This window comes from Ovis aries, chromosome 6, assembly GCF_016772045.2.
Source record: "Ovis aries strain OAR_USU_Benz2616 breed Rambouillet chromosome 6, ARS-UI_Ramb_v3.0, whole genome shotgun sequence".
In the NCBI taxonomy this organism is placed as follows: Eukaryota; Metazoa; Chordata; class Mammalia; order Artiodactyla; family Bovidae; genus Ovis; species Ovis aries.
This window is the reverse complement of record NC_056059.1, coordinates 78,281,805-78,302,992: the sequence shown is the minus strand read 5'-3', so window position 1 is coordinate 78,302,992 and position 21,188 is coordinate 78,281,805. Positions and strand designations below refer to the sequence as shown.

Genomic DNA, 21,188 nt, shown 5'->3' with positions numbered 1-21,188 from the left:
AGGAAATTTCAATACTCACATTGAAACAAAATTTCCAGCTAATATAGAAAAGAATTGGCAAATTGTTTACTTTATTTGAAAATGTTAGTATAACTACCTATGATGGCCCAATATTCCCTTATTTACATGAACAAATGCTACCTTTTCCTGATTTTGCTTCCACCTTTTTACATATTTCTCTTGACAATCAGTTATGGCTCCTTTCTAATAAAATCTAGAAATCTTTTCAAGTCTTTCTGACTTCTTTGCAGTGTTTTATAATACTGACCACTGTTGTTTACTTCTGGACACTTCCCCCTATCTTTAATTCAGATACTATCTTTTCATTCTTCTCCTCAGACACTTTCTTCCATTTCTATTCTTACTCGTCACTCATGTCTCCAAGTCTTCACACTGACCAAGTGTGATCAACTACTAGCTGTTTGTATTATAATATCCAATTATTCATCTTCCTGGGGTACAAGAGGTACACTGTTTCCCAGCCTTGCTTGCAGTTTGGGTGGTACTACTAATGGTGTCCTATCTGATGGAATGTGAGTGGAAATGATATGAACCATTTCCAGAATTTTTATACAAGGTACCCTCTCTTTTTCTCAGATTATCTGCCAGATACCAACACCCAAAGTAACTACGGAAATAAAATAGTGAGGTTAGTTGAGCTGTCACTGGCTGTGTCCCTCCATTAGGCACCTGCATCAATTGGGGCCATGAATAAAAAAGAATAAATATTAGGTTAAATGATTGCAATTTGGGGTGAGTGCACATTAAGTATTTAGGAAGATTTATCCATTCTAACATCATAACCTGTTTTCTGTAACCTACATTAATTGTCCTAAGTAAACATTGTTATTCTAGCTTACATTTAATATCATGCCAGCATATTTTTAATATCTAACACCATATAAAGCTGAAAACAGGATAAAAGTGAACTCATTTCAATAAGTGGACACACATTTCTCAAATTTGTTTAGTCTTTCAAACCAAATATCATACAGACTGATATATTTACTTTTCATTTTCCAAAGAAAAACTGTAGGTCTTGTTGTTGCTTAGGGAAAAAAAAATCACATTTTCCCATTTCATCTTCAGTGCCACATCTCAATATATCATAATTATTTTATTACCTCCATTTTATACATGAGGAAACTGGAGCACATGCATGCTAATTAAATGGCCCAAAGTCACATACGCCATTAAGTAGAGGAACTAGGATTCGGACACAGTCTTGGCTCAGGGGTCTATGTAATCAGAACTATAAAGACCACATTTTTAATTGAGTTAAAAAGTATAAGATGAGAAAATCAATGTTGAGATTTAAAAAAAAGCAATGTAAGTGTTTAGTTGCTAAAATTAACTTTTAAAATGAGCACTTTAGGTCCTGGTAGATGTGAAAAGTAATTAAAAAATAGACCATTATAAAAATTAAATATTGCATTCTGATCATCAAAATCATAAATTTTAATAAAATATGCTTTTAAAGAAGTTCAAAGATCTTCAGGTTTCCCTGGTGGCTCAGACAGTAAAGAATCTGTGTGCAATGCAGGAGACTTGGGTTGGATTCCTGGGTCAGGAAGCTCCCCTTGAAAAGGGAATGGCAAGTCACTCCAGTATTCTTGCTTGGAGAATCCCATGGACAGAGGAGCATGGTAGGCTAAAGTCCATGGGGTCACAAAGAGTTAGACATGACTGAGCAACTAACACACACATAGAGATATTTACTAAGTGTTTTACCATTCACTAAAATAATAAATGCTTTCTATCATAAATTGTTTAGATATTTACATTTCTTAGAATATACAACTAGTTTTTTTTTAAAAAGAAAAATATATATTTCCTATGCCATGCCATATAATATATACATATGTATATTCTTTGTCTCCATACATCTATACATCTTAGAACATCTACTTCCTAATATACAAATTCCATGTGTCTGCCAATAATAATATAAAAGACATTAAGGTCAAATCTATAAGAATATTATTTTTGTGCACTGTCTAAATCAAAATATGATTCTGTCTTTTGTTGTTAACACATTCATCAACTTTTACACTTGCATTTTCTGTTTGCTTTTCTTTTCTATTATAAAAGTGAAATTAACCAAATAATATATTTATTTTTTAGATACAAAAAGATAAAGAATGATTTATATTATGGGTGTTTTGTTATCATAGAATATATGCCATTTATTCTTTTTTTTGGTATGCCATTTGTTCCTTAACAGAGATTTCTAACTTACCTTCTTTTGTAGGACACAGTGGAAAATGAATATAAACATTCCCTGTAGAGAATTGAAAATGGTGAAGAGATACGCCATGATGACTGTGCTTTCATTAATATACATGAGTCCAAAGGCCCAGGTCAATCCTAATAGGCAGAGAAGAGCTATTGCACCTATAACCCATGATCTGCAAAGAGAAGAGAAAATTAAGACTTATCAAATAGTTTGTCTTTAGTTAACATAGTCATATTGTATCAACAATACTGACACTGAAAAAAATGTTACGGTAAGTTTATTGACAGGAAATGTAAGACAGGTGGTATAAGTACTTCAAGATTTTAATGAGAACTTACAAGTTTTCAAGCTTGAGGAGATATACATGAATGAAAATGTTATGAACACAGAAATTCATTTAAGCAAAGCAGATTTGTACTATTAAACTATTCACATATTTGCAGCACATATGTGAATGATATGGAGATGTAGTTATGGTTAATGGCAAGGTGGGAAATTCTGTAAAGTTATGTCAGTCTCCACTGGTCTCATTGGTATGATAACATTTATTTGACTAGACTCTTTCCATTAGTGCTTCACTTGATACACTTTTACCCCATTTTTCCAAATTTCCTATTTTTCCATAAAAAATTTAATGTGTACTGATAAAAACAGAAGGAACCAATATATGGAACACATATAAATTTCTGTCTGATTCTATAGTTATGTAGAACAAATGTGATACACAGTAGATGGAAAAAAAAATAGTTCCCCTCTAGATCACCATCTACTCTTTCAGCCTTTGGATTGCTGTCTTCTGGGTTATGTTGGACTAGACTTTGGAAATCAGGCAATTGGCAGCTTTATTGAAAAGAAGCCCAAAGGCTCAGGACACCTTCATGTCTTTGAAGTGTCTGTAAACTCATGGGAGAAAATGAAGTTGAAAATGGGATGGAGAGGTATGAACAAAGTAGTCCAGAACGGAAGAAAAATTCCCACTCTCACTCCATTCCCTTAGTTTCCTCCAAGCTGCCATTCACAATACTAGTAAATGGGTGACAAAAGTTCATATATTTGTGGTTATGTATTCACTATCAACATAAAATAAATCTTTCCAATAGATAGGAATCCAATAATTGAAAATGGAATCTTCCCAACTTCTATGTACATACGATAGGACCAAAACAGTCTAGATTTCTATAATCTTAGCCCATCCTTTCCTTTCCTAGTATACTTTCCTGAACATGGTAAACTAATACTCCTTTTCAGCAGACTACTATCCTTTACTTACATTGTCTAAGAAATGAATATTTATGGGGATTGAAACTTTGCAAAACAAAGGATGGAAAATTGCATATATTTACTATAATCTGAAGCTGGGTTTAATAAATTTTTCAGAAAGAACTACATTTTAAGAAAGATATGTCCCAGAGTAGTAAAATATTATTAAAGTCTTATTAATCTCAAATATTTACCATTTTCCTTCTATAACCATCAGCCACTATATTTCAGATGCAAACATCCACTAAATTTAATGTGCTTAATTTAAAACATTAATAATCTTGAATAAAGAATCCCTAAAGGAAGTTTGCCATGCCACAAACATGTATGTGACATGTTTGTATATAAGAATTAGAAAACATCTTAGAAGTTAATATCTTGTTTCACAAGCAGATTCAGAAGTATGAGAACTTTCAAGATAAAGCTCTCAGTTTTTTACAGATATTGGAAAAAGGAAAAATGGGAAGAGCTGCCATTAAACCAAGACAAAATTGTTATTCAGCTTTAGAAATAAAATGATAGGTTAAATATTCAAGTCAGCTATCCCCTAGAAAACACATAATGGGCTCAAGTGTTAATGATATAAAACAGTGATGAGCCCAATTCTAAAGAAAAAAGAAGTAAGAGCATGAAGAAGTAAGTGAAATGGTACTGGAGAAAATGAAAACAAAGGACTCTTCACCAGAAGAACAAACTGAAAGTCTACAGCAAGATCACCGAAAGGTTGTCAATCTTGTTTATTGCTGCAGGACATAGAATTTTAAAATGTACAAAGGAGAAAAAGCCCAAATCTTAACATTTACGTTTATTTTTATTAGATTAGTACAGACTTGTAGCTTTGTTTCAGAAGCTTAAAAGATATGATCGATAATCAAGATATGTGTCAAATTTGGAAGAGATTATTTCGCATATGCAAGATTTAATTTTTGAAGGAGGTATTTCCCCTTCTTTTGGATATTTAGCCTAAGAACTTCATTAGTATCATTTGTAACTCGGTAGTTTCATATCCAGAAAATCATTTGAAGAAATAACACTAAATCATGAAATAGCTTTAGATGAATGATGTCCGAACAAGCAACAGAAATGACGACATATGCAGCACGGAGGAGCACATCACAATGAAAGGAGAAAGCTAATAAAAGCAAAACAAGTCTGTACCACATGAAGTTGCTATTACTGTGGCACTAAGTTCAGGTGATATCCAATTAAAAGAGGTGAAGCAGAATTTTTCTGGCAATACACCTGCAGCATATTTATTCTGCAGAGAAGTTGTATGCCTGATTATTTTCCTGCACAGTTTGCTCTTCTGCCTCAATGTGAATGACAGAAGCTCTAATGATTTTTCAGTACTGATCTGACAGCTGGTTCATGGGACCACACTGATAAATGAAATTTATCAGCCATTCAGGTCATTCTTACTTGATGAAGGGTCTGTTATCCTCATAGCTAAAGAATGCATAGACATAAAGACAAGAACACCAACATTAGCATTTTATGACAAAGAATTTCATATGAAAAATATTCTCCTGGTTCCCAAAGGCCTCTGTCGCCCACCTCCCTAGAAGGCATCATAATCTTCCCTTTATATCCAGAAGGTAAATCCTAAAATGACCATGAGAACCTAAATAACAAGGAACAAAATCAATTTTACAATACTGCAATATCCCTTATGAGACTAAAAAATTCCATTTGTTTTTCATCATGTGCACATATTACTTGTGACTTGACAGAGACATTTATTTCTAAGAGACCACATTTCTCTAGAGAATGAGAAATCTTATGAGCAACCTGGAAAAGGCTTGGGGGCATACTTAAAATGACAGATTTCATGTCACCTAAAGGTCTCTTTATTCTATAATATTAGTAGATGAGATTACTTAACTATGGACAGTACACTTCTGAGTAATTTTAACTTGCAAATGATTGACCTGAGTTAAACCAGAACATTATAGCCCATTGAAAATAATCAACAAGACTACTTTAAAATTATTTCTGATGGTACATTGAGAAAAATTTTTGAACAATCTTTTGTAGTAATAGGAGCAAACAGACAGCACCTGTCCATTATCACTTATATGTACTATTTAGTATCATCCACATAAAATGAGATCCAAGCACCAAATTAGCAGAGATAAGTTAGGGGATATTTTGGATTTTTTTTTTTTTTTAAACATAGTTGCTTCTCAGTGAACTGTGACAGGACTGAAAAGAAACAGAAACCTCGGTCCTCTATTCTCTTACCTCTTGCCAGAGGCAATGGTTTCTGATATCATGCATACAAAGTAAAGCTCTTAGAAAGGCTCCAACTGTGATGTATTTTGAACAAAGCAAACCACAGATAAAAAATCTCACTCTCCAGCGTGATAAAAGAAGAAAGAACAGAGTGACAGCCTGGGATTTGAAGCCAGTTTGCCCGAGGTTTACATCCTAACTTAGTCACTTACTAGCTATTTGATATTAGGCAAAATTATTAATAATTTATCTGTGGTTGTGTCCAACTTTTACATCTATAAAATGGTGATAATTATAATGTTAAGTTTCCTGTGATAATGAAATGATACATTATGTATCAAGTGCTCAGAATAGTACCTGACATATTGTTTGATAAATATTCCATGGTTACTATTAGACCATTTTCATTCTAAAAATACAGAGTTTCTTACCACCCCAAAGAATATAACAGAAAATAATAAATGTTGAACAGTTAAATTCATTTGATGATGCTTCAGGAGTAAATATTATGCTATAAAATAGATGTGGTGAAAATAAGTTTGGAGATGGAGCAGGGAGTGACTAACTATAATGTCTAATATGGAGTTACTGGCCACATGGGTTTATTTATATTTAAATTTAAATTAATTAAAAGGAGATCAAGTTTAAAATTCATTTCCTTTGGTCACACTAGTTACATTACAAATACTTAGAAACTTCAGTAGCTACCATATTGAACAGGGCAGTTCTAGAACATTTCTGTCATCACAGAAAGTTCTATTGGACAGTGCTGAACTAGAAGATTCAAAGAGAGTTTTTAGCCAGGAAATGAAATTCTAAGAAATATTTAAATAATGCCATGGATATGGAAAAAGATAAAGAGAAGAATTTCTAAGAATTGATCATATTTAACACTTATCAATTGTGCCTAAAAAGAAAATCCTGTACTTATATTAATATTGAAAACTTACAGAAGATAATAGCATGATATTTATTCTACTATATGCATCTCCATGGTATCAACATTTTCCACCTATGATGCTAAATTTATTATTAGAATGACTCTATTTTAATTTACACAGTACAATATTAGGTAAAGAAAGTTACAGAGGTTAACATGTAGGGATACCTACAAAAATGCTATACAAAATTATATTAAACTACCTAAATGTTTCAAAAACAATATACAGTTAATTCTCTTTGCTGTACAGCAGAAGCTAACACAACATTGTAAAGCAACTATGGCTCACTAAAAATGTTACACACACACACACACACACACACACACACACACACACATATACATATATAGAACTTGGACAATAATTGCCAGAGTGAGATGTCTGCCTTAATGAGAAATACCAAAAAAGAGAGATATCAGGGTGCTATTCTGTGATTTTTGTTGGCAACTCTGGGGATCAGCTGCTTGCTATACTCAGTAGCAAAAACTGCAATTTCAATTCCAATTTTACTCAGAGTTAGCTACACACAAACTGCAGAAAAACTATACCACAGAAATTCTTGAACTGTTCAGAAAGTTCTAGGAACCACAACAGAATTCCCAAATGGGGATCTGGCAAAGGGACGGAGAACCTTAAGGAATTTGACTATGGGGGCCGGAGGGATTTGATTATAGAACTTCCACAGGACTGGAGAAACAGACTCTTGGAGGGCACAAACAAAACCTTGTACACACAGGAGCCAGGAGAAAGGAGCAGTGTCCCCACAAGAGACTGAGTCAGACTCGCCTGTGAGTGTCCAGGAGTCTCCAGTGGAGGCATGGGTTGACAGTTTGGCTTTAGGCCAAACAACAGGGAGGGAACACAGCCCTACCCATTAACAGGAAATTAGATTAATGATTTACTGAGCAATTCATCAGAGGGCAGACAAAATGAAAAACAGTCACAGAAAACTAACCAAACTAATCACACGGACCACAATCCTGCCTAATTCAATGAAACTTGAGCCATGCCATGTAGGGCCACCCAAGACGGACAGGTCATGGTGGAGAGTTCTGACAAAATGTGGTCTGCTGGAGAAGGGAATGGCAACCCATTTCAGTATTCTTGCCTTGAGAGACCCATGAACAGTATCAAAAGGCAAAAAGATAGGGCACTGAAAGATGAACTCCCCAGGTCAGTAAGTGCCCAATATGTTGAGTGAGTGAGTGAAGTCACTCAATTGTGTCCGACTCTTTGCGACCCCATGGACTGTAGCCTACCAGGCTCCTCCCTCCATGGGATTCTCAGGGCAAGAGTACTGGAGTGGGTTGCCATTTCCTTCTCCAGCCCAATATGTTACTTGAGATCATAAGAGAAATAACTCCAGAAAGAAAGAAGAAACAGAGCCAAAGTGGAAATAACGCCCAGTTGTGGATGGAACTGGTGATGGAAGTAAAAGTCCGATGCAGTAAAGAACAATATTACATAGGAACCCAGATTGTTAGGTCTATGAATCAAGGTAAATTGGAAGTGGTCAAATAGGAGAAGACAAGAGTGAACATTGACATTTTAGGAATCAGTGATCTAAAATGGACTGGAATGGGCAAATTTAATTGAGAAGATCATTATATTTTCTACTGTGGGCAAGAATCCCTTAGAAGAAATGGAGTAGCCCTCACAGTCAATAAAAGAGTCTGAAATTCAGCAGTTGGGTGCAATCTCAAAAATGACAGAATGATCTCTGTTCGTTTCCAAGGCAAAATATTCAATATCACAGTAATCCAAGTCTATGCCCCAACAACTAATGCAGAATAAGCTGAAGTTGAATGTTTCTATGAACTCCTAAAGACCTTCTAGAAAAAAGATGTCCTTTTCATCATAGGGGACTAGAATGCAAAAGTAGGAAAACAAGAGATACCTGGAGTAACAGGCAAGTTTGCAGTTGGAGTACAAAATGAAGCAGGGCTAAGGCTAACAGAGTTTTGCCAAGAGAATACACTGATCATAGCAAACACTCTATTCCAGCAACACAAGAGATGACTCCACACATGGACATCACCAGATGGTCAATACTGAAATCAGATTGATTATATCCTTTGCAGCCAAAGATAGAAAGGCTCTATACAGTCAGTAAAAACAAGACTGGGAGCTGACTGTGGCTCAGATCATGAACTCCTTATTGCCTAATTCAGACTTAAATTGAAGAAAGTAGAGAAAACCACTAGACCATTTAATCATGACCTAAATCAAATCCCTATGATTATACAGTGGAAACAAACAGATTCAAGGGATTCGATCTGATAGACAGAGGGCCTGAAGAACTATGGAAAGAGGTTCCTGACACTGTTCAGGAGGTGGTATCAAGACCATCCCCAAGAAAAAGAAATTCAAAAAGGTAAAACGATTGTCTGAGGAGACCTAACAAATAGCTGAGAAAAGAAGAAAAGCCGAAGGCAAAGGAGGAAAGGAAAGATATACCCATTTGAATGCAGAGTTCCAAAAAATAGCAAACAGATAAGAAAGACTTCCTTAGTGATCAATGCATAGAAATAGAAACCAATAGAATGGGAAAGACTAGAGAGCTCTTCAAGAAAATTAGAGATACCAAAGGAACATATCATGCAAAGATGGGCACAATAAAGGACAGAAATGGTATGGACCTAACAGAAGCAGAAGATATTAAGAAACGGTGACAAGAATACACAGAAGAACTGCACAAAAAAAGATCTTCATGACCCAGATAACCACGATGGTGTTATCACTCACCTACAGCCAGATACCCTAGAGTCCGAAGTCAAGTGGGTCTTAGGAAGCATCACTACGAGCAAAGCTAGTGGAGGTGATGGAATTCCAGGTGAGATATTTCAAGTCTTAAAAGATGATGCTTTTAAAGTGCTGCACTCAATATGTCAGGAAATTTGGAAAACTCAGCAGTGGCCACAGGACTGGAAAAGGTTAGGTTTCATTCCAATACCAAAGAAAGGCAATGCCAAAGAATGTTCAAACGACCACACAACTGCACTCATCTCCCATGACTGCAAAATAATGCTGAAAATTCTCAGTGAGGCTTCAACAGTATATGAACCGAGAACTTGAGCAGATGTTCAAGTTGGATTTAGGAAAGGCAGAGGAACCAGAGATCAAAATGCCAATATCCATTGTATCATAGAAAAAGCCAGAGAGTTCCAGAAAGATTTATTTCTGCTTTATTGACTATGCCAAAGTCTTTTACTGTGTAGATTGCAACAAACAGTGGAAAATTCTTAAAGAGATGAGAATACCAGACCTCCTTACCTGCCTTCTGAGAAATCTGTATGCAGGTCAAGAAGCAACAGAACCCAGACGTGGAACAACAGAATGGTTCCAAAATGGGAAAGGTGGATGTCAAGGCTATATGTTGTCACTCTGCTTATGTAATTTATATGCAGAGGACATCATGAGAAATGCTGGGCTGGATGAAGCATAAGCTGGAATCAAGTTTTCCAGGAGAAATATCAATAACCTCATATATGGAGATAACACCACCCTTACAGCAGAAACCAAAGATGAACCTGAGAGGCTCTTGATGAAAGTGAAAGAGGAGAGTGAAAAAGCTGGCTTAAATTCAACATTCAAAAAAATGAAGATCATAGCATTGGTCCCATCACGTAATGGCAAATAGACGGGGAAAGTATGGAAACAGTGAGAGACTTTATTTCTTGGGCTCCAAAGTCACTGCAGATGGTGACTGCAGCCATGAAATTAAAAGATGCTTGCTCCTTGGAAGAAAAGTTATGACAATTGTAGACAGCATATTAAAAGCAGAGACATTACTTTGCCAAGAAAGGCCCATCAATTTAAAACTATGTTTTTCCACAAGTCATGTATGGATGTGAGAGTTGGACTGTGAAGAAGGCTGAGTGCCAAAGAATTGAAGCTTTTGAACTGTGGTGTTGGAGAAGACTCTTGAGAGTCCCTTGGACTGCAAGAAGATCCAGCCAGTCCATTCTGAAGGAGATCAGCCCTGGGATTTCTTTGGAAGGACTGGTGCTAAAGCTGAAACTCCAGTACTTTGGCCACCTCATACAAAGAGTTGACTCATTGGAAAAGACTCTGATGCTGGGAGGGATTGGGGGCAGGAAGAGAAGGGGACGACCGAGGATGAGATGGCTGGATGGCATCATGGACTTGATGCAAGTGAGTCTGAGTGAACTCCGGGGCTTGGTGATGGACAGGGGGGCCTGGCATGCTGCGATTCATGGGGTCGCAAAGAGTCGGACACGACTGAGCAACTGAACTGAACTTATTGATGGGGAGCCACCTTTTAGATTTAGATCACCTATTTCTATACTCTAATGTAAATTTAAGCTACTATAGAGTAAGTTTGTGCCTTAGCCTGTGAAATAATTACTAAAGCAGCTTTTAGCTATAAGAATCCCTAGTTCACATGCAATATAGAAATTCATGCTAATGACAAAGAACTAGTCATTAATTTTACCTCCAGTATGACATGAATAATATACAATAGTTTGAAATCGAAATATCACTAAAGTTTATCTATAATATGTCAGTTATTTTCCATCATTTTGTCAGATATTCTACTGGCTTAAAGAATCTAGTTTCAGAATGTCTTTCCATCAAACCTAAATTAAATAGATGATAATGTTGCCACCTGTTATGGTGACAAAGATATATGTTATTGATTCACTTTTTATTAAAAAAATCTAAATAGCTAGTTTCTAAAGCTGAACAATTTTCATTCTGATTCACCACTGATACAAAAATTCATCCCAAGTTGTAAGACTGAAACAATTTTACTGTAATTATTTTAAGGTTTTATGAAAATATGGACACAAGGGCTTAAGATGTTCTTGGTGATGTTAATAGGAACTTAGAAGTTATCTTAGAATTTACAAGTTGTGACATGGAAAATGAAATAAAACATATTATGTAGTTTTCAAGGTACAAATAAGAAAAAATATCCATTTTTCTTAGTAAGTACGTTTTCCTTTTATCAGACATTTATCATTTTATCCTTACATTTAAAATTCAATATTTTAAATATTAAGGTCATAATATTATCTTTAAGAGTGATCTTTAGAATAAAGTTCAGAATTCTTAGGGGCCTCTATAGTAGAGAATTTTTAGGGGTGCTAGTGGTAAAGAAAAGTGAAAAGTGAAGTCGCTCAGTCATATCCGACTCTTTGCGACCCCATGGACTATAGCCTACGAGGCTCCTCTGTCCATAGGATTTTCCAGGCAAGAATACTGGAGAAGGTTCCCATTTTCTTCTCCAGGAGATCTTCGCAACCCAGGGACTGAACTCGGGTCTCCCACATTGTAGGCAGATTCTTTACTGTGAAAGCCACCAGGGAAGTCCCTCCTGCTAATGTAGGAGACATAAGACACATGGGTTCGATCCCAGGTTCAAAAAGATCCCCTGGATAAGAACATGGCAACCCACTCCAGTATTCTTGCCTGGAGAATCCCATGGAAAGAGGAGCCTAGCAAGCTATAGTCCATAGGGTCACAAAGAGTTGAACATTACTGAAGTGACTTAGCATGTATGCACATAGATTGAAAATACTTATGCATATGTTTATATAGTCTATAACAATTATTGCGATTCCATGGACTGTAGTCTACCAGGCTTCTCTGTCCATGGGATTTTCCAGGCAAGAGTACTGGAATGGGTTGCCATTTCCTTCTCCAACAATTCCAAAGAACAGAAAAGGCTATTAAAATCTAGCCCCCTAGAAGCTTAGCTAAAAAAAGAGAAATACATCTTCAAAAGATTTCATAACCAAAACATTAACTTATAAATTAATGCTATAATTGTGGTTTAGTTGCTAAGTCTTGTTCGAGTCTTGTGACCCCATGGACTGCAGCCCTCCAGGCTCCTCTGTCCATGGGATCTTCCAGGCAAGAATACTGGAGTGGTTTGCCAAAAGTCTCGTAATATAATACATCAGTATAGACAGATGACAAATGGACAGAAACAATATAATGAATCAATTTAGTTATACGACATTCTTTCTCTGACTTTAACAATTCAAAATAGAATATTATTTTTAATGAAATTTTTAAAGGACATATTACCTAAACTTCAAGATAAAAGGAAGATTAATTGTTTAACTAGTTTTAAAATTTCCTCTTCATTATATTAGATACACAGAATTTTTTTTTTCTTTTTTTAAAAAAATAGTAGAATGGGTAAGGTTTGGTGTGAGGAAAATGAAGGAAAATGCATGTTTATTTCACATATACTTTATATTACTGGGAAAATACCATCCTAGAATTATTATTCCATTATCTTTTTTTAACCAGTATAGGAAGATTAAAAGGAAAAATCATTTAGAATGTAATTCAATATTTTCAAGTAAAATATAAACAATGTTTCATCATGGTCATATGTTTAAATTACTTAACATTAAAGATATTAAAGTCCTTTGAAAAATATGAAAATTATATAATGAATATAAAATTTATAAATAGATATTATTTCAACTGTGGATTTTATTACTATTAATATATTACTACTAAAAGCTATATTTTTACACTTGCTTATATAAAAATATTAAGAAAAGAGTGAAATGAACCAAATAAAGAAAATAAATGGTTTTGAATACGTCATAAACATTTTAATTCCTATCCCTCAATGTCCTTACAATAATATTGCAGAGTTGAGGAGAGTAAACACCAATATTAAATTGTGAATCAGAGAATTTCACATTCCTGATAAATTGGGTAAGTCTGAAATTAGGAAGAATTGAGTATATAATAAATCAGGATTAATAAATATTAAATAAATGAATAATAAAACTTTAATTATATTATCTCCAAACTCAATCTTATACAAATTCTTATAACTCAGTACAATATGGTCAAAGAGCTAACTTATATGAAAGACATTAGACACATCAATTATGAGAATGAATAATGAATTAGTATATTGGACACAAACAGCAAAAAATTATCACACTTTTTTTATTTTTTATTTTTTTTAATTATCACACTTTAATATCTCCATCTATCAGATTTATAAAATGAATTAGTAGGTTTATAAAAATGAATTTATGAAAATTTATAAAAATGAATTGGTAGTTTCCATGAAAATAAGATGCTTCTTCCCCCTGGTGGTTTAGACAGTAAAGAATCCTCCTGCAATGCAGGAGATCCCTGAGTCTGGGAGATTTCCTGGTGAAGGAAATGGCAACCCACTCCAGTATTCTTGCCTGGCAAGTCTCACGGACAGAGTAGGCTGGCAGGCTACAGTTCATGGAATTGTAAAGAGTTGGACATGACTGAGCAACTAAGCACAAATGTGCATGTGCAATTAAGATATAAAATTTTGGAATCACATTGGAAGCAAATAAGATCATTGTTTGATTATCTATATTAATACATGAAAGATAGTGTATCTTAGTAACTGAAAGCACTGATTTGTGAATCAATCTGCCTGCACTTAGATGAGAATCTTACAACATTGGGCACATTATTCATCTACTCTGACCTTCACAGTCTTCATCTTTGAAATGTGTGTAAGTATAGATCTTTGTTCATAGGGCTGTTGTGTGTATCAAAAAAGTTCCAAAAAGCTCCTTTTATTTAATATGCAAAAAATTACTCAACAACATATAATTTTAATATACAAAAGTACCATACACATATTTGTTATTACATTTGCTGTTATGTATTGACCTCTGACCTCAAAAAAAGAGCTACAGGGAAAAAAGTGTTTTTAAGTGTTTTGGAAATTCATATATTAACTAGAAATCCAAAGAGCAAGGGAGAATCACTGCCTTTTTCTGAAATCAATATTTAGATTGAGAAAGCCTCAGTCTATTTGATGTTTTATTCTGGATTTCTTTAGGCTTAGCATATGCTATGAAATTCTACATTTTCATTTGAACTGGAGTATATATCCAGATTCCTAATGAACATTAAAATAGAAACCAATAGTTCTTTGTATTACATGAGAAATCCAAATTTAATTGATAAATATATTGTATCTTCAGTGTCAAAAAGTATACTAATAATTGCAATATTTCACTAAATGTAATCCTTTGATCATCAAGTAAGATATAAACAACAGCTTTTTCGCAACGGGTTTGCCGCCAGGACACAGATGTCGTGAAAACCACCGTTAAACCTAAGCCAAAATGGGAAAGGAGAAGACCCACATAAACATCGTTGTCATTGGGCACGTAAATTCAGGGAAGTCTACCACGACTGGCCATCTGATCTACAAATGTGGCGGGATCAACAAGAGAACAATTGAAAAGTTCAAGAAGGAGGCTGCCGAGACGGGAAAGGGCTCCTTCAAATATGCCTGGGTCTTGGACAAACTGAAAGCTGAACGTGAGCGTGGTATTACCATTGATATCTCCCTGTGGAAATTTGAGACCAGCAAGTACTATGTTACCATCATTGGTGCCCCAGGACACAGAGACTTCATCAAAAACATGATTACAGGCACATCCCAGGCTGACTGTGCTGTCCTGATTGTTGCTGCTGGTGTTGGTGAATTTGAAGCCGGTATCTCCAAGAACGGGCAGACCCGTGAGCATACCCTTCTGGCTCACACCCTGGGTGTGAAACAACTAATTGTTGGCGTTAACATAATGGATTCTACTGAGCCACCCTATAGCCAGAAGAGATACGAGGGAATTGTTAAGGAAGTCAGCACCTACATTAAGAAAATTGGCTACAACCCCGACACAGTAGCATTTGTGCCAATTTCTGGCTGGAATGGTGACAATATGCTGGAGCCAAGTGCTAACATTTCATGGTTCAAGGGATGGAAAGTCACCCTTAAGGACGGCAATGCCAGTGGAACCACCCTGCTTGAAGCTCTGGATTGCATCTTGCCACCAACTCGCCCAACTGACAAACCCTTGCGTTTGCCTCTCCAGGATGTCTATAAAATTGGTGGTATTGGTACTGTCCCTGTGGGTCGTGTGGAGACTGGTGTTCTCAAACCTGGCATGGTGGTCACCTTTGCTCCAGTCAATGTAACAACTGAAGTGAAGTCTGTAGAAATGCACCATGAAGCATTGAGTGAAGCCCTTCCTGGGGACAATGTGGGCTTCAATGTCAAGAATGTGTCTGTCAAAGATGTCCGTCGTGGCAATGTGGCTGGTGACAGCAAAAATGATCCACCCATGGAAGCTGCTGGCTTCACAGCTCAGGTGATTATTTCGAACCATCCAGGCCAAATCAGTGCTGGATATGCACCTGTGCTGGATTGTCACACAGCTCACATTGCTTGCAAGTTTGCTGAGCTGAAGGAGAAGATTGATTGTCGTTCTGGGAAAAAGCTGGAAGATGGCCCTAAATTCTTGAAATCTGGTGATGCTGCCATCGTTGATATGGTTCCTGGCAAGCCTATGTGTGTCGAGAGCTTCTCTGATTATCCTCCCCTGGGCCGTTTTGCTGTGCGTGACATGAGACAGACAGTCGCTGTGGGTGTCATCAAAGCAGTGGACAAGAAGGCAGCTGGAGCTGGCAAGGTCACCAAGTCTGCCCAGAAAGCTCAGAAGGCTAAATGAATATTATCCCCAATACCTGCCACTCCAGTCTTAATCAGTGGTGGAAGAACGGTCTCAGAAATGTTTGTCTCAATTGGCCATTTAAGTTTAATAGTAAAAGATTGGTTAATGATAACAATGTATCATAAAACCTTCAGAAGGAAAGGAGAATGTTTTTGTGAACCATATGTTTTGTGTGTGGCAGTTTAAGTTATTAGTTTTTAAAATCAGTACTTTTTAATGAAAACAACTTGACCAAAAATCTGTCAAAGAATTTGAAACCCATTAAAAAAAGTTTAATGAGAAAAAAAAAAGATATAAACAACATAAAATTATATGTGAAATGTTGATGAAAATTATTAAGATATCTGTTATAAAATTGAATTTCATAGTTCCTCATGATTTTTTGAAAACTTGAAACTCTGAATAGGATAAAGTAAATGACAAACTATATAAAGAGAAGTTTGCATTTCTTACTAATGATTTTGTCTTGTAATCCTTGAAAACTATAGTTCTAGTATCTGATAGAAATATCTCAAGATCTTAAAATAATGGCAACAAATTGACATTTTTTATTTTTTAAAACTTACAGATAGAATCATGTTTCCTGGCTCATTATTTAAGGATCAATGTTTTTCAAGCTGATAAGCTTGATCATTGGAATGCAAGGAGAGGAAGTACTTTAAAGAATGTATAACATACTTTCAAGGTTTCTTTTTTCAATTTAGAAGATATAAAAACTTTTAAGTAAAATAAGAGAGAAAAATTGATAACTTTTAGATATTCTTGCCAAATGTGTTTTGACACGTTGAATTGTTATATCTTTCTCATACCATATGGTATCATCACCTCTCATTTCAACAACTTGTAAGAGAAACATTCATCATAGCCTATCTGTGAATAAACACTTTATTATAAACTGTAGAACAACTAAAACATAAAAAAGTACAACTGTGTATTTTAAACATGTTGGTATTTACTAAAGATTCTAATAAACAGAACCAAGGCAGACCCTGAAACACAATAGGATACAGACAAGTCTTATTTAATGTTGGTCAAGTGATGTAACTGTCATTAGGCCTAGTTTACTCACTTTCACAATGAATGACATAATCTTGCATGCGTGCATGCTCAGTTGCTTCAGCTGTGTCAGACTCTCTGTGACCCCATAGATTGTAGCCCTCCAGGCTCCTCTGTCTGTGGAATTCTCCTACTATGATCTTTTTAGAGTTGAATGCAACCAAGAAAAGAATAGTCTATGCCTCAACTAGTTTCTTGAATAGTGAGTAGACCTAGGTAATGACCCACAATCTCTACTGCAAGTCTGCTTCTAACACAGAAGCTCTGTGAGATGTTGTAGCCCTTAAATATATTTATAACTAGAAATCTGAATATAATCTTAAAATTATGTTAACAAAAAAACACTGAGAAATGGTATAGAAAATTTAAGCAAATATGCACATAAATCAAACTTTAAAGGTATACAAACTCCAAATTCCAAAATAACAGTTCTTAAATCAATCACACGTTAGGCCAAAGGGCAACCTTAATAAAATACTAAGAATTAATATCAAACCTACTGCATTCTCTGATGATCGTGACATCAAATCTTGAAATCAATAACTTATAAAACATGCATAGATATACATGAACATTTATCCATCTGCTGCTATGTCTCCAAAGAAACCTCAAGACCCTGAATATTTTACAAATAAGTTCTATTTAATATTAAAACAACAAATAATCCTTTTTTCATGTAGGTCAGGCCTAAATGAAAAAGAAGAAAAGCTTTATGAGACTACTATAAGTTACTAGGTAGGTAAAATTTAAGAGAATAAAAAAGAACATTTTATTTAAAATCTTACTTTAAAATCCTAAATAAGCTATTAGATAGCAAAATCTAATGGTGCATAAACATCATGATCAGTTACTACATAATGGTGAAGAAGAACTTTAAAAACTGATTTTGAAATTTACATTGAAGAAAGATGAAAGTCTAAGAGAAGATAAAGCAATTTTGAAAGATGATCAAAATGGGAGGATTCATGCTACCAGATACTAAGCAAGGTTGGTAATAAGGAAGTAATGGTAGAGAAATGAAGTCTATGTCCATGGAATAGAAGAGAGCACACAGAGATTTGGTCTGGGACAGTGAAGCAGCAAAAATCTTGAGGAATAGGATGGATTATTTTGCGAATGATGTTGGAAATTTGGCTGGTCATATTAGGAACACAACATGTCCTCCAAAGACCTCAAAATCACACACTACAGAGGAAAAGTTGATGGTTTAAATATATAATATTGTTCTCTGTAGTAAAACAAGAATCAACAGAGACATGACAAATGGAGAAGCTACATGCAATAACTGAAGTATTTAAAGTGTATATTAGCAAGTAAATGAGAAAGTTTACAGAAAGGCTCATTGAAAAAAAAAGGGGGGGGGAATTAAAATGATTTTAGAAAGATTAAAAATAGAAACAAATGACCATAATCATTTTACTAATAGGGTTCCTGTAAGTATGAACTGACATGTTGAATATTTGTTGTTTCATTGCTTTAAGTTTTTACATATTACATTAATGAAAGTAACTGAGTGGAAGATCTGGTAATTTTAGATATCTTTCTACAGCTAACTGAAAAAGATGTTGTAAATTCAAAGGCAGAAAAATGAGAAAAGTGCAATGACAATGACTCCCACAAAGAAAATTAGCCATTTTTTTACTTCTTGGCATATGTAATGTTAATATTCAGTTATGTCAATATTTTTCACTGATATATTACTACTTTTTATACTCATGGCTTGCTTTCTTTATCTCATAAACAGCTTGAAATTAAAGCTAAAACCATTAATCTCAGTTCTGGAACTGAGAGGATTTTTGTGTTAGCATGTTTAAATGTCTGATTGAAAATATGAACTTCTACAAACAACATTTCTGAGTATTCTAGAATACATGCTCAAATATACATTTATAAAAGAGCCAGGGGACTTGGATGACAGATCTTTTTAAAATACATAATTGTATATAGTGGAAAAATCCAGCAACAATTGGGACTCAGCCAAGAGAAAATTAGATTAGGAAATTTTCAGCTGTGGACTGAGCAGCTCAAGACAGCTAACATTCCACTATACTGTCTGCACATTTTATTTACAAATCCAGGGATTTACTACACAGTCCTTTATTTAAAATAACTGTGACTTACATTGTTTCACTACTTGTTAATATGGGGTAAACTTAATAAAAACAAAGTAACACTCCTATTAAAAAAGTACTCCTGGAAAGTAGGAGAATGAGAAAAGCTGAAGTTTGAAAAAGTGTTTTTGCTTTAATATTGTTCTTATTTAAATGAGAAGTATTCCCTTGGAATTGCAGAGTACATCATGAGAAACACTGGACTGGAAGAAACACAAGCTGGAATCAAGATTGCTGGGAGAAATATCAATAACCTCAGATATGCAGATGACATCACCCTTATGGCAGAAAGTGAAGAGGAACTAAAAAGCCTCTTGATGAAAGTGAAAGAGGACAGTAAAAAAGTTGGCTTAAAGCTAAACATTCAGAAAACGAAGATCATAGCATCTGGTCCCATCACTTCATGGGAAATAGATGGGAAACAGTGACAGACTTTATTTTGGGGGGCTCCAAAATCACTGCAGATGGTGACTGCAGCCATGAAATTAAAAGATGCTTACTCCTTGGAGGAAGAAAAGTTATGACCAACCTAGGTAGCATATTCAAAAGCAGAGACATTACTTTGCTGACTAAGGTCCGTCTAATCAAGGCTATGGTTTTTCCACTGGTCATGTATGGATGTGAGAGTTGGACTGTGAAGAAGGCTGAGTGCCGAAGAATGGATGCTTTTGAACTGTGGTGTTGGAGAAGACTCTTGAGAGTCCCTTGCACTGCAAGGAGATCCAACCAGTCCATTCTGAAGGAGATCAGCCCTGGGATTTCTTTTGGAAGGACTGATGCTAAAGCTGAAACTCCAGTACTTTGGCCACCTCATGCGAAGAGTTGACTCATTGGAAAAGACTCTGATGCTGGGAGGGATTGGGGGCAGGAGGAGAAGGGGACGACCGAGGATGAGATGGCTGGATGGCATCACTGACTCGATGGATGTGAGTCTGAGTGAACTCCGGGAGTTGGTGATGGTCAGGGAGGCCTGGCATGCTGTGATTCATGGGGTTGCAAAGAGTCAGACATGACTGAGTGACCTGAACTGAACTGATATGCACCCAGAGTGTGCTGGTAAGTTGTTTAGCCTCATTGTGTAAACCATAATTTGTGATGATTAGTTTGCCTGTCAGTGATCATCTATTTATTATCTTTAATCATAGAGCATTTCAGTCTCCTTTAATGAATTGGAATATAGGTAAATAGCCTGAGATGTGATTTTTAAGATTAAGTACCTTGGTATTTTCTAGAATTTGAGGAGAAAATGTATGTATCTAAGGCAGAGTGTAAGTAGTGCTTTCATCTATCTAGGGGGATCTTCCATAGGTATGGGTACAAAATCTATTATCTAAGATTGTAAGTGACTACAAGAAGATAGTAAACAATGAATGGGTACCACAAAAATGGTTCCAAGCTTGCTCCATCTAATTACTTAAAATTTATATGCATATCTTTTAATTCAATCCAAATTTTCACTATTTCCCTTGTTCTCCCCAAATTCCATCCTATCCTTTGAAATTCAGAATCTAATATCAACAAATTCCCCTACATTTTTTTTTTTAGTTTTTCATTTTTTAAATTTTAAAATCTTTAATTCTAATATTCCGTCCTGGGTGTGTTTTTGTCATCTTCATGCTTTAAGTGACATTGTTGTCTGCTGACAGTGCTTTCCCTGAAGACCACACAAACTCAAATATTGGTTTTCTCACAAATCAGGCAGTAGAAGTAATACTGCCAAACCATGATTTTTACCTCTGTCAAAACCCCAGCTCCTTTGAGAGTCTTGCCATCAAATATCTACTACCACCATTTATTTTCTTTTTTGTTGTTGTTATTTACTAGCATCTCCAGACATCCC

At 35.3% G+C, this 21,188-nt stretch overlaps 2 protein-coding genes across 25 annotated transcripts in view; one reads left to right on the top strand and one right to left on the bottom strand.

Annotated features, from left to right (window-relative positions):
• Positions 1–21,188, bottom strand: part of ADGRL3 (adhesion G protein-coupled receptor L3) — a 941,652-nt gene that overhangs the window by 54,151 nt on the left and 866,313 nt on the right. For 18 of the 24 annotated variants that reach the window (XM_060417626.1, XM_060417634.1, XM_060417623.1 and 15 more), the window contains one exon: positions 2,240–2,408. In XM_060417626.1, coding sequence (XP_060273609.1) covers positions 2,240–2,408 — 169 coding nt within the window. Of the gene's footprint in view, positions 1–2,239; positions 2,409–4,915; positions 4,943–21,188 lie in introns of all 24 variants that reach the window. The other 6 variants (XM_042251456.2, XM_060417638.1, XM_042251441.2 and 3 more) reach the window with 1 other exon arrangement.
• LOC101114018 (elongation factor 1-alpha 1) lies at positions 14,722–16,471 on the top strand. Its single transcript, XM_004009859.5, has one exon. It carries the CDS (start codon positions 14,790–14,792, stop codon positions 16,176–16,178), a length of 1,389 nt encoding a protein of 462 aa, XP_004009908.2. The 5' UTR covers positions 14,722–14,789; the 3' UTR covers positions 16,179–16,471.

Excerpts from the sequence above, each read along its gene's own strand:
- LOC101114018 (XM_004009859.5), top strand. The coding sequence starts at position 14,790 with ATGGGAAAGGAGAAGACCCACATAAACATCGTTGTCATTGGGCACGTA.